The 15,189-nt window shown below is 40.2% G+C and overlaps 1 protein-coding gene across 1 annotated transcript in view; it reads right to left on the bottom strand.

Annotated features, from left to right (window-relative positions):
* Window positions 1–15,189, bottom strand: part of adcy5 (adenylate cyclase 5) — a 90,049-nt gene that overhangs the window by 41,842 nt on the left and 33,018 nt on the right. The window contains exons 2-3 of the mRNA XM_035676316.1: window positions 8,817–8,966; window positions 7,053–7,174 (exon numbers count right to left, since the gene is read on the bottom strand). Coding sequence (XP_035532209.1) covers window positions 7,053–7,174; window positions 8,817–8,966 — 272 coding nt within the window. The remainder of the gene's footprint in view (window positions 1–7,052; window positions 7,175–8,816; window positions 8,967–15,189) is intronic.

Consider the following 15,189-nt stretch of genomic DNA (forward strand, 5'->3'; position numbering starts at 1 on the left):
CCCGGCTGCTTAACCCCACTGTTCTGCTGGTTGCTTGCTAACCTCATCAAGGAATAAAATCTCTCACAGACCCTTTAGTCCCTGTCATCGCTGTCTGCTGCTTCTTTTTCTTTGTCTCTTACTCCATCATTCCATTCACCCCTGTGTATTACTCATCCTTTCCAGAACTGTCTTCGTTTCCTGTTATTTTCTTTCTCTCTGCCCTTCTGTCTTTCTCTCTTTTTTAGATTCTTGGCCGACCGTGGTGCATCTTGTTTACTGAGGCAATCATTTGCAAACAATATGTATTTATGCTGTTCTCCCTCTCATCTGCTAAATCTTAAACATTCAGCATCTGGACACCAGGATGGACACAAATCCTTTAAGCTGACTTTGATCATCCTGTAAGAAAGTGTAACAATTAATAGGTTAAATATTCCTTTACATACATTATAGTGGCTCTCTGTGTTTCTCTGACTCTGTGTTTTTGTCACCGTAGTTGGGCCAGCGATTTTCTTGTATATAAAGGCAAACATCAGCTGATTTTTATGTTGCATGTTCGCTGCATGCATGTGTGTTGCTGTCTGCTCACCGAGGACAGAGTGATTCTCAGGTCAGGCCTGGCTCCAAGAGCTTCAGCAGAAGCAGAACGGCATTATGTAACACCCAAGCGCATAATTAACTGCATCACACACTTAAACCATGTGTGTTCGCCGTGCAGCGTCAATTCTTGTCCTAACTGCAATTAGAACATGGAGAACAAAGGCAAGGTCAGTTCCTCTAATTTATGCAATGTTCTTTCCATGTCTTTCTCTTCAGGGTGCTGCTGGCCTACATAACAGCAACAGTCACAATGTTCTGAATATTTCCCAAATGCTGACAGGGCGACCCGGCAGCATCAAAACATCCGCCCCAAAGCCCTCTTGCATAATACCTTAGTCAGCACACATTTTGGCCTCATTGCTGAAGCCACAGGACATCATTTTACTCCCAAGGACAAACACAAGTGGGATGCCACACTCTCAGGAAAAAGTACAGCATAATTATACCTTTTGTGATACAACAACAACAACAACAACAACAACAACAACTGGGCTATCAATAGTATAGTTAGTACTAGTAGTAGCAACTATACCTTCAGAACTAAATGATATACCCCAAGTGACAAGGGGTTGAGACTTGAGTAGGACTTTGCTGCCTGGAGACTTGACTGAGACTTGACTCCCTAAAGACAACTCAAGACAAGAGAGCAGAAACACTCAACTCTTTTTGATTTAACCTGGTAAAATCCTGTAATAACTGAAATATGACTAAGACTGCTGTTTGTTTATCCATATTCCTTGAATATTTATTTATTAGTCCTGTGTGTAGCAAGGACTTGGTATTCTATAGCCTTGCTAACGGCTCTGTGAGGCTGTACCTAAGGGACAGCTGTGCTTTGAGCCAAATGTTACAGTGTATGCTAACATGCCCACAACAACAATGGCTAAAGTTAAGTATGTATAAAAGTTCATCATCTTAGTTTAGCATCTTAGCAACATGTGTAAATGAGCATTAAATCTAAAGTATTCAGCCATTAACCAAAGTATTGGAAATAAATTTATATAGCACTAGAGGAAATGTCAGTAGGACACATCATCTGAGCACCATTGATATTTGTTATATTTCTGCCAATCCATCCAATAGACATGGAGATATTCTGAGACGGCTAGACAGACTAACTGACTGATCGACTGACCTTCAGACAGACATTGCCATCCCAGAGCCATGTCCCCGACATAGCTAAAAACATTAACGCAGCTCTGAAAATGCTGTGTGATTTCAATAGTCAGCATTCAGAGACTTAAAATACTTGCATCTGGACTTTTACTCTCTTGTGACCTGACTGAGCACTCAAGGACTGGTTTGACTTGGACTTGCCCCTAAAAGCTGTGCAGTGTAGAAAGGCAACCAGCAGGACACAGTGCCACCACTACGACCTGATTCTTCACCACCTTCCCTCTGCTAATTGTTTTCAGTGGGGCAAAACTGGCAGTGCTGCTTGAACTGAATTTAACCCAGGGGGCTCTACCAGTGGTAGATGTGCTTATTCCCCTGCACCACCCAGGTGATTCATTCCCTGCGCTACCTTAACTGACTTTGATAAGTGTAGTTCAGGCTGAATTGGTACAAATTTCTCCCCTGAACTGTCAGAAACTAGAAGGGTGCACTCAGTAGAGGAGTAAAGCGAAACCACAGTCCATGTCCCGTAACATCAAAAGTCAACAATGACGTTGTATTAAATTTAACTGATGTATGAAACATGCTTATTAATTTAACCCAAACAAGGATCCTTTCCTAAAACTACTCAAGTAGTTTTGGTGCCTACCTCACCAAACTGTGACTGTTCATAGACTGTTAGCCATCTGTTTATTATTGTTACCTTCACAATGAAGGTCAACTGACGTCATCCTTTCCAGCACGTCTAAAACTCATACAATGCGCCATCTCTAACGGTGTAAAATGACACAAGAAGAGCATAAAATGTGTAGACATGACAAGCAATATTCCCTAGAAGTGGTGTTATGTGTGCTATTTATACGCCATCCCATGTCATATCACACTGGTCTAGTGCAATGTGGGTGGGGAACAGGGAGAGAGGGGCAGGCTGTGTGTCCAGTGTGTATGTATGAAAGTAACACAAGAATCTGCCAGCACTCACTTGAGATGTGAAATGCTGTAACGCCTCAATTTACCCCTGGGAGTCAATAAAGTACCTATCTGACATGACCGCCACATCCTTTGTCCCTAGTGGAAGCAAGATTCCAAACTGAAGCGGCTGTTGATCACTCGCTGCCCCTACCAGACGGTTAAGAGGAGTGGGTCAGCAGTCAAGGGCGGTATAACACAAAGCAGTAAATAAAAAAAATGAATCTCTGCAACCACAAGAGCTCCTTGAGCATACAGTCATAAATATGCACAAAAAATATTAGGCCGATGGGTCCAGAAGGGTCCGCCTGGTGGAGATAACTACTTGTACTTTTATTTTGGATCAAAGGGTATAACTACGTGTCTTTTATGGTTTAGCTGAAAAAAATAATGGAGCTCTGGTAAGTCTGTTTTTGATTGCTCAGGACTCCTGAATAAGACTAGAAGACAGGCAGATGGGTAGAAACACAGACTCTAACATTTATCTACTACAGCTACAAGTTCCAGACCCTAAGACCCCTCTCCTTCTCTCTACCTCCCTCTGTTTACCCTCTTACTCTTTAACTGTAGCAGTGGGAGCTGTCACTTCTCTTCCTGTTGTTACTCGGCCTCTCAGCAGAGCCCCAATTACCAAAAGCCACTGCCCGCTCCCCGACAGGCCAGGTCACACCTGGTTAGCTACACATTAACCACACACTTATGACCACAGACAGAAATCAGCCGGGCCTAGCAGATGCTGCTAATGTGCCATCTACTCCCCAGTGAGTCACAAAAAAACCCTACGGTAGGACACTCTACAGTACCAAAATCACACATCTCCTTTTTTGTTTCTTGGTTTGGTTTACTCCAGCTGAAAATGCAGACTTAATTACCTAATTACATAAAGGATAACGTCTTCACAGGTAAGAATGAGTTACAGGTCGCTGAATTTTGTTGAAGCTCGACAGCTGTCATGAATACATCCAGTGCAAACCAACACAACCTTCTTGGTGTTTGCCTCTTAATTGCAGATAACACAACCGTCCATTTGTTCATGTTCATAGTTGCTCATATAGCTCGCTGCATATTAGCTTTAGTTAGAGCAACTTCTATCACATGCCCCGGAAAATGTTTTACCCTTGCCCACTCTCCAAAAACAATCTGCACTCTTAATTTTACTGAACTCTTAAACTTAGGCAACAAAAAAAGCAAAATTCCTGATAATGATCACATAATGGTAATGAAAAGACTTTTGTGTACAAGAGTTCCAAGTTCGTGACCTGATGCTCTAACCCCTGAGGATTCAAAGGGACACATCAAAGTGATACAGGGCATCAATAGCACCTATTATGTATCGAGGTTTGGGCTTCCACCTGACTGTGACAGCCATAGGCCATAAAACCCTCACTGCACAGTTTGATACTTAGGCTGCTGCTGCTCCTCACACACACGCACGCACACACACACACACACACACACACACACACACACACAGTTATAACAAGTCTGTTCTCAGTGTCACCTTGATACAGTGTTTTATTAATCCACAAGGTGGTGCCAAACCTAACCACAGTGGATTAACTGCATCTGTCCTGTGGGGTTTCACAGTAAACTGATCTCCTATTTTATGAGCTCAGTGTTAAAAGTTATTAGAGCAAAGCTACATCATACACTCCCAAGTAAGATAAACCTGTGTTGTTTCAACACTGCATCACTGGAACTGCAAGGACCCCGACAAGAGACCAAATGAACACCAGAAACATACAACATCTGCTGTTTGTGAACGTCACGTCAAAACCAGTGAAAGCATCAACTACGAAGAGGTCAAAGACAATCTTTAAACAGTGACAGGGGTTATGATCTCCTCCCCATATATGACCCCGTTATCACATGATGGAAAATGGAAATTCCATACGCACTAGGAATCCACATCAAACGCAAGATATCAGTGGCACGTAAACACTGCTGGAGCGTCCATTCATTCAACCCTCACAGGCTCCGACCTTTGTTCGACTATCACTGGCCTCTAGCTGAGAGGTCAGACAGACTGTATTCAGCAGGCTGAGAAACATTTACTGTAACAAAAATTATTTTCTGGTAGGCTACAGAAAGTACACAAGAAGAAAACTGCACTGATTTCATTTATTGATCCATATATTATATATGTATATATTTACACATAAGGCCTTGATCAGTCATTTTACATACTGTTAATAAGTGAAAAGTTAACAAGTTAAATTGAGTTAAATTTGACAAAATGGAAGCATGTCTGATTTGTTCCCTAACAACTGAGCAAACTCAACTGATGGATCCCATGAGATGTGGCTAAAAGCTCTGTAACATTTCCAGTAAGTGGACAGTTTTTTTGCTTTCCAAGGTCACTTACTCAATGCTTATTTTGCAGATATGCAACACTGTAGGAGTAAAGTTACAACAAATAATAATAGAGGCATGTTTTATATTTCCTTTCCAAAAACTATTATCAGGATTCCTCCTGATGTGTTGGATATATATATATATCTTGATTAGCTGATTGCATAGTAGCATCAATTGCTCTACACATGTGTGGTGGCCATCAACACTTATCCATCACTTATCTATCAGGGCTAACCACCTACAATGTGTATGTGAGCTGCATCAGACCCCTATTCAAAATTGTTTTGTATCCATTAATATACAATCATGGTAAAACCTTCATTTCAAGAGTAAGGGTTACTGATACTCTATGTATAGATACAGATGATAAATACTCTGGGAAAATACCATGCTGCCTATTGTCATGGCAACGCTTGCACTTCTCCCTCCTCTTCTGCCTTTGTCTGTGGGTGTACTGCACCATTCAGGATTAATCTGGATTAAATTATGGTTTATTTTACAATTCTGTTGCACCAAAATTTGAGACATTGTTTTGAACTCAAAATGATTTGAAACATTTCTTTTACACCGTGTAAGTGTGTACCTGACTGGTATTATAATATATTAGCTATTCCCAAGACCTCTACCTCCTCCTTATGAAAGTTTTGAAGGTAAACCTGAAACACACTTGTTTCATTATTAGTGGCGAGTTTATGTCTTGCACCAACAAGTATTCATTTAAATAAATTAGGATTAATCGTAGTTTAGGTAGATTTTGTGTTAAACTAAGCAGGTCTAAGCCTTTCTTCACCACTGGGATGCACCAGAAGGTATTCATTTTAATTCAGATTCGGGTCCATTTTAGTTTAGCAAACTTCAGGTTTAAATGTAATCCCAGCTGTATGGCATACTTCAAATAAATCTATGAGTAAAACATGGTTTAACAATTTAAATGGAATATTAGCTTAAATCACCATAAAATATAGGCCAGACAAAAAATATCACTTCGGGGCACAGAGAGAGAAAGGTCTGCACACTCTTAGGCTCCAAATAAATTGTTTAACTCTCTTTCAAGAAAACCTTTTAAAGGACCAGTGTGTAGGATTTAGTGGCATCTAACAAAATCTTGAAGGGCCACTTGAGGCTAGGCTTGAGGTTCATCTTAAGGTAACAAAAACACAACATTTCTATTCTACTATTATATTCCATTTCTGCCAATAGATCCTCCTAAATGTTACACATTGGACCTTTAATATTCATAAGCTTCCCTAGGCAAGCGTCAAAAAGAAACACTACATTTCTTGTAGAGGCAGAAAATGCGTTTTTTATCATTGACACTTGCCTGAGGAAGATTTTGTAGATCAAAACATTGCCTTGAAAAGAGAGTTAAACTATTTATTTGGACCTTTCTGATTTGCAGACTGAATATGATCCAGATCAGAATGACCACTGACAGCCAATAACAATAGCCAATAAAAACAATGCAGATTCAGTTACATTTGAATTAAAAATGGCATTATGATGTATATAAAGGCTTGGCAGAGAGATTTAAACTAGCTTTTCACTCACTTTCATGCACATCATTACAGCAGGTCCAGATTTTCTGTCCGACTTGCAACAGAGTTTAGAGTTCTGAGTTTCCTGAATAGGATTCAGAAGATCCTTACAAATGCAAAATCATCAAATGAGTCACTGGAGTTGAGTACATTATTTTTCTTTACAGCATTCACTAATGATAAGTTAATGTACTGTAGTACTACTGCACACAAAGCCTTGTTGTAGTTTGTTTTGTTTCAGCCAAATCGTTTTTTGCTAAATGCAGCCTCAAACAAAAAGATGGAATTTTTGCATTGACAAAACAGTTTTCTGAGGGCTAGTTATGCTGATGAGGAAAAGTGCAGTGGTTGTGTATCTTTTTGTATCTATTGCTAACACATAGCTTGAAAATGATTTGTGGAGACGTGAAAATGTGTTATTTATAGCAGCTTCAATCTGTTTCCCCTCACCATCCCACCTCCTCTTATTCATGGACGGGGGTGGGGTCTTATTACCTGACGTTGTCGTGCTTCTGGATGTAGATCTTGTGAAACATCATGTCCTCCTGCTTGGCGTTTATGTCAGCTTTCATCTCCATGGCAACATGGCGGGGAAGCACTGAGAGGAGGAGACGTTCCTGCAAGAAAGCGTGGGAGGGGGGGGAGTAAGTTCAATGGACATGTATAAGTACGTTAAGAGGTGGAGGCTTTGGCCTTTTTCTCAATAGCAATGGCAGCCATTTGCCAAACTGGCTGAAAAAACAAACATGATTTCTCAGAAACTAAGTAGAAATAATTCAAACTGATGGGCTATATAAACCTGTAGTGTTATTCAATTATTAAGGAGACTTCAATTCAATTCAATTCAATTCCATATGCAATTCAATTTTATTTGTAATAGGGCCGCCAAATTCATGAACCGAGAGTTAAACTCCGTTTTAAGCATTTACAAGACCGGAACAGTACCACCATCAGAGGCAAGGCACATCTGGGCCGGACGGGGCAAGGAAAAACTGCCTTTAAGCCGAGGCAGGAAACTCTAGGACACAACCCTGCAGATGCGCTAAGCCATGCGTACAGCAGCGGAGAAAAAAGCACAGGAAGCGGGAAACAAAGTGAAGTTAGTAAGGCATGCATATAATGGGACATGAAATGAGTGGCCCAGGAAGGAGAGAAGACCTAGAGCAAAGAGAGAGTCCAGTGGGCACATTGGCAAGAGTCCCGATAGGTGGCTAGTGCCGGCTAATAGCAAGCCATGAAGCTAACAGAGGATGGTATGCAGGACTCTACGCCTGATGCCAGCGCCTCAAGCTAATAAGACTACCAAGAGAGGAACAGTCCTTAAGGGCCCTAGGCCTCTCATAAATGCGGAGAGTTTGTCTGCCTCCCCGAACCACCAACTGGAAGCTGGTTCCACAGGAGAGAGAGCTTGGTAACTGAAGGCTCTGGCTCCTGTTCGTCCAGTAGAGACAATAGGAACCACACTTCATGTTCCTGTGCTGTGGAACAGTGTTGAAGATATTATTTTAGAGAGGTGGTGAGAGGCGTTTAGGAGAAGATGTGCGTTGACAATATGCACAAAAGGGATGCGTGGAAAAGATTCCATTTTAATTACTATGACTACTACAGTATATCCCTGACAGCACAGAGTACTTTCTGAACTGACCACCTAAAAATAGTCAGGTAGAGGTTTTTTTTTGTGTCTTTTTTGTTTTTCTTGTTTTTTGGGATGAATTAAGAACAAAATAACAACCAGTGTGACTCAGCCGTGTCAGTTAAATCAGATCTTAATAACCTTGTGGGTTCTTTTGCCCCAAACTACAGAGGAAGAAACACTTGGTTTATTGTAGGATAGCTCACTCTGTATGTTCATGATAAAGAAGAAGAGCAACTGTTGGTAAGGCGCTCTGATCAATGCTTTGCTGATGGGTAAGTGTATGTTGGGCTTTGTTTCAGTGTGTGACTTGCAGCAGCCACTTTTTAAATTATTAAAAAAAGTAAAAAAGATGCAAGGTATGCCAGGAAATCACATATGTGCACACAGTCTCTTTTGATGTTCGATAGGTTAGCTAACTGGCTAATTAGTTGTTTGAGCTGCGTAGGAGGGGATGTTACCCAAGTAACATCAGTTAGCCACCTATTTGAAATTTAGCCAGTTTATTTGTTCAAAGCATAGGTTTTCAGTGAAATCACCAATGTTAACAGGGTTTTTTGGACCCTGCCCTCCCTCCACTCTTACATCCCCGTGTCCTGTCACCATAAATCTGTGCTCGCGCTCACCTGTTGCTGGTTTTCCCTCTGGGAGTGGAGGCGAGCCTGGATGCATTCTCTGGTCTCCTGGAAGGCCTGCCTCTGGGAGCCCTCAGCGGGGTAATGTGTGCACACTCCCACGATGTTGGTACAGGAGAAGATCAGCACGTTGGACACTATCTGTGTAAAAGGGTGACAGAGAGAGAGAGAGAGGGAGAGAGAGAGAGAGTGAGAGTGAGAGAGAGTGAGTTACAACACAAAGAAGGGGCATCCATGTGAACCAGAGGTCTGCTTTTGCCGTTTCCCTTTCTCTCTCCTTCCTGTTGCTCTCTACCAACATAAACTACAATCAATACCTTGTAATTGCACACATCCCGCTGAGAGATTTATGCCCTGTTGAACATTAACCTATGCAGTTAAACAAGGGGACAGGTTTTGGCACTGCTGTCTGTATCTAACATTCACATCTTTTCTAAAGAAAATAAACAAGTATCATTTTACTTACACACAATAGGGACTCTACCCAGTCCCTCCGACCTTTAACATTTACATTTTCTTAACATACCTGTAGCTGCACTTGTTCTTTATACTAAGCATTACTCATTTTAGTGAGATGTGTGATGCAAAAATGTAACAGAGATAAGGTCAAAAGGTTTATGGGAAGCCTATTTGGATCAAGTAAATATGTTTACTGCATGTGCACTGCAGTAATGTGAGAAGAATAAAAAGGGTATATGTATAATAAATTTGACCTCCTCATGTGTCATCAGTCAGTAGTCTGTTAATCACTTGCAATTTAGCAGAGAGTTTAGACTGCTTACATGATACTAGTGGTGAATAATGGACAGTTTGGTTATTTTCCAAACAGGTGCACAACTTCTTAGCGTCTGACCCCTGGGATTCTTAACACAGAACAATGTGTATGCATGTGTTTATGAATCTGGTGCAAGAAAGTAAACATAGATTTAGTTTTGAATATACACCTGACCCCTCAGGTAGGTCTTTAAAAAAAGAAGCTGTTTTACATTTCAACATTACCAGCAGATTGTTTGGAGAAGAATGATATATTATAGGAAGAAACTATATCAGAGCTAAAACAAGTAGCTGATAAGCTTATAAGTCATCATCCTGCAGCTGTTTCTTCTCTAAACGAGAGTAAAGCTTAGAGATTTAGGAGATTTCTGACATATTTGGTAAAGGACAGAGCACTAGTTGATATTGTGCTACAAAATACAGACTCATCTAAAATAGACTCAATCAGCAGAAGTTGGTACTCAGTTTATGCTGTAGGAGGCAGCCAGGCTAGGTAGGAAAGCTCCTTTTCCCCTAACATCATGTATTCATGTGTATTTATACAACACTTTATCAACTTTTCCACAGTTTTAGAACAAAAAGTTTTTGAAAGATTCTTGACCCTGGACTGTGGAACTTGAGGATTTGTGTTTCCTTTTAATGGCCCAAAATAAGAGTTATTATCTGTTCAAGACCAATAAGCAGACACACACTTTTAACAGTATTTAGTTGAGCAGTGTGACCAGATTATAAAGCCAACAGGATTTGACACAAAAAAAATATATCCAGAAGTAAGTAAAATAGATGATACTTTGAGGAACTCCACACAGCATTCTAGGCACTTTATGGCCTGGTTGCTGGTTATACTGCTGAGCATCTGACCACATATATACTACAGAGTGATTTAAGAACCTTCTGATCCTCAGAAAACCCAAACACGCATGTAAACGGTGCATTTGTATGCACTTAAGTAATCAGATGTAGTGTCAGTTTTCTGCAGTAACCCGATTTGTAAGCGTTACATAAAGGAGAAACCTGGTTTCCCTATTTGGGGTAGGCGATAAAAGAAACCTGATGTCCCAGCTAGAAAAAACTGATTTTCAATGTAAATGCCTAACCGGATTTCTAAACATGTTTGACAAAGACATCAGACAAAGAGTTTTCTGTTTGCATGTAAATGTACTGACTTAGGTACAGAAGCTAGTGCAGTAAAAATAGGCTACCTACATGGGGGGACTGGAAATTTGTAGGAAACCCCTTGCTGGTGCACACTTGCATGTGAGCCCCAATAACACTTGAATTTTTAATTTGCAGCAAATCAGTACCTTTAGGTTTCAGAGACTCTGTCCAAGTTTCCACCCATCAAACAGCGTGCATGCTGTCATGTGTCCAAGGCACCAGTGCTAAAAGACATTGTTTCCATTCTGTGCCAGGCATACAGTGGGTCCTGGGACTGGCAGCCAGCAGCAAGCCAACGCCAGCAGCCCATTCTTTTCATAGAGCCATTTAATGGGCTGAATCAGCCAGCTGAATCACATTCACACCACGGGCCTCTCTGTTGCCGGAACAAACCGAACAAACACAGCATGTCTTTATCAAGTCAAAAACCCCTCAGCAGGTCTCCATGCAAAAACCAAGCACACTCAGAAAGAGGAGTGGCTGGCGGAAGACTTGCCTGGAAGTGAGGCACGACCAAGGAAAATTAAGAAATGAGGTGTGAGACAGAGAGAAGGTGGTGAATTTAGAAAAGGTTACTCTTTGCTATTCCTGCCTCTTATCTAACTGAAACACTAACTGAACTGGGCTGACCCACAGAAGACAAATGACTGTTTAGATAAATACAGTCAACCATGACAAGCAGTCTTGCCCAAGTGTACAGAAACAGAGGTTTATTTCCCATGATATTCTTTATTTTGGCTGCTTAAATATTTACTTTGACAGAAGTATTTTTACATAATAGCATTTGAGTCAGAGAAACCATTGTCAAGGAACTGACCATTTATTGTAAATGGTGTAAGAGGCTCTCCTCCTTGACGGAGCTCTCAAAAAATCAGCCATTTTGATAATCTCTCAGCATAAATACATGAACTATGCCATACAGAATTCAGCAGCATCTGTCAGCACACTTTGAACATTAATCGTATATTTTACAATGGCTTCTGCACATTAAGGAGGAAGATGTTTTAGTGTTGGAGATGCTGCATACACACAACCCTACATAAAGACAACCCAGTGCACCTGTATGAATGTTTGGATGTTATAAGTCAGCTTAATGAGCCACTGGTGCTGAACCATGAATGAAGAATGAAATGCTAATGCATTTTTGAATTTTCCATGATCAAAAAATAAAAAATAAAAAAAATAAAAAACCCTTACTAGGCCTTACAATTAACAATATATATATACACATCTATTTCATGTGAATACAAAAATGATAACATTATTACAACTCATTGATTGCGCTCAGTTAACACTTAACAGCTCAAAAGAGATTTGTCATATTCAGTGTAGCCAGCCGTGATTGAAAAGCCAAATATACTGGATGTAGATTAGAAGAGGGAGAGGTAGCAAATGGCCTCATGATAAAGTAATCCATCCGAGTCATGCCAGAGTTGCATCAAAGAGACAATCCTCTCAGCACAGAGAAAGACGAGGGGATTTCTCTGCATAATGTTGCAGTCGAGTAAATGCCCTGGTTTAAGAGGCAAAACTGTTACAGAATCTTAATTGTTAATCTCTTGATAATATTGTAATATTATTAAACACATTTCGAATCTTAGTGACAAGATTTTTTATACTAAAAAGTTGACCAAAAAAGGCCCTGACTTTGCACAACTCTGTGACATTGAGTAAACAAGAAGGTATTACAGATGAAATGCCTCTCAATGGCTTGAACTACAGAGAAATCATTATGCCTTCCTGTCCATGAGGTGCTTATTAACATAACAAATGTGTTCGAACTGTATGATCAGCAGAGAAGGATGTACTATTTTGCTCTGCGAGCAAAGTGTGTGATGCTAAGACCATGAGAATGAATGTGGAAAACACAGACTCCTGCTTTAAATCAGCTTGAAACGGTGGGTTCCTGCTACCTACAGTGGACTTACCCAGTCAGCTGCAGCTGCACACCACAGCCTCGTAGCATCCCGCCCACACACTGCCATGGAAACGGCATGCATCAGATAGTCTTTCAACAGGTCAATACAAATATTCCCCAGCAGCAGTCTTATTCTATTAATACTGCCAGCGCTCACCCAGGCCTTATTTGGAAACCTATGGGCTTTTCCTCACCACAGAGGGAAAGTGAGGGCAGAAAAAAACATGGCTCCCATGTTTAATACAGAGATCATCCCCTGGGTAAGAACACTATTATCAAATAGCTGCAGAGGAGAACTGATGAGGTCTCTGCTGATTATCACCCTCCATAGATGTAAATAAATCATTGCCTTCTCAAACTTAACATACATAATCAGGGAAGATCGTTGTAGATAATTTCTCTCTGTGATTCATGCATATTGTTTTGCTCACCTCACTCACGCTGACTCATTTTCATACTATTAAAAACCTGCCGAACCAAAGACAATCAAGAGTACTCAGGCAAGTCATTTTCATGGAAAACTGTTAAAAGACAACCTAAATTCAAATCAAAGTCCCCAAATGATCGAGTATTTGCGACAGCAAAGATGCCCCAAGCAAGCTGTTGCAGACTGACACAAAAACAGCTGAATTCCCACTGAGGAGAGAAAATGTGATGCAACACTCCAGGCGAAAAAAAAAGAAAAAGAAGCAGTTTGCCTAATGGCACTCCCACAGGTATTTTACTTTTTACTCTTCTGTATATTCCTGTTTCTGTTATCAGCTGATTAATGGAGGCCACTGCTGCAATATGCACCAGCGAATACACATCTGCAGGTAATAATGTGTGTCACATTATTATGTGTCTCTGTTGAGCAAAGTGCAGTCCTGTGGTCTCATTTACAGAGATAGCTGTTTAGCATATGACCACATCAACCCCACTGATGTAGGAAACAAAATAGTGATTTTTGGGAAGTGCCCAAACGCAGCTGTGGAGAACCTGTAATGTTAGAAAATAGTTTATAATTGACTTTTCACAATAACACAACCTCTATTGGCTTTAACTAAAAATGGCTTCATTTAATTTCATGCTTTCATTGTATGATTACAATGATTATGATAATTAGTTAAGTAGTTATTATTTAATTAGTTCTAGTGTCCTATGCCTAATTTCCACTGTTAATAATAATACACTTTAGTTTATTAGGTACACCTAGCAAAAACTAACACAGTCTAATACAACATTTTTACAATAAATCCTCCCTCAATGAAGGTTATAGTATTTTGTTAATTTTGGAGGATATAGTTTATGGCGTTAATGAACTGTACTGTGTTAGTCTAACCTCACTGATATAAATGGGGTGGACAAAATATTAGAAACACCTCTCAGTATAGGGCTGTCATTTGACTGACTTAGCTTTAGCTAGGTGTACCTAACAACGTGTGGATATTTGTCGATAAACCCTTAAATAACATGCTAACTTTGTTAAGAACTTTATAAATCAACTTTCACTGGTATCATATTATGATGATATGATCACACTGTGTTATAATTTTTATTCAATTCGCATGTGCAGAGTTTTTTATGATGTAATGCATGCAATGGAACAGAGGTACATGGACACAATTTGGTTATTTTATATGATTTTGCACATATAGACACACACACACACACACACATTCTATTGCAATATTTATTTATCCCAGCCCTAATGGTAGAACATGATTATTGTTTAATTATCAGTAAACCATAATGTATCACAAAACAATGTTCAACATATTTATCGAAACAGTTTCTGCAAGTAACTTGTAGCCAAATGGCCTTAAATGGGTTCAAAAGTCCTAACATTCACCTCATTACCTCCTGTGTAGAAAACATGGCTCCATTTACTTCAGCAATTTACTATGTGTCACTATATGTGTTTTGTGGTTGCTTATTATAGAAGCTTCATTGGGTTCATACTGACCTGGGGTGGGTGCAGTATTAATAACTCAATTCTCACTTTGAGGTGGATATTTCACATCCAGAGCAACAGCTACACAAGAAACCCTATAAAGTCTGCTAATTAAGGAGCAACGATAGCAACCATGGAAGGTGCTAGTCCGGCTCGTCATTATTTCAGTGGGTGATTAATAATTACCAGCAGAGGTCATAAAAACAACAGAGCAAGACATCCATGGTGTCAATATTTACACAGCAGTCTACTGTTTTTACCCTCCTACATCTCTCCCACACCTTTCTTTTTCAGTCTTTCTTACATCCACCCAAAGGTGTAGTGTTTCTTCTCTACTCCTGAGCTCTCACCACGCTTCCAGCAGACTTTTCATTTATACTCTTGTATCTTTCAGAGATGCCCAACATGATGCCTGTGGATGACCGGCGGCCAACATCAAGCCCACACAAGTGACGACAGAAACAGCAGCCGGACCAAAGCACAACGTCCTGTGCAGTGGTAATTTTTGATAACACATTTAAATACATGGTAAACATTAAAGAAGGAGGTATGCCTTCTTAGCCACTAGTGCTGCTGTAGAG

The sequence above is a fragment of the Morone saxatilis genome, unplaced genomic scaffold (assembly GCF_004916995.1).
Source record: "Morone saxatilis isolate NCDOM2014 unplaced genomic scaffold, NCSU_SB_2.0 Contig5, whole genome shotgun sequence".
Taxonomy (NCBI): domain Eukaryota; kingdom Metazoa; phylum Chordata; class Actinopteri; family Moronidae; genus Morone; species Morone saxatilis.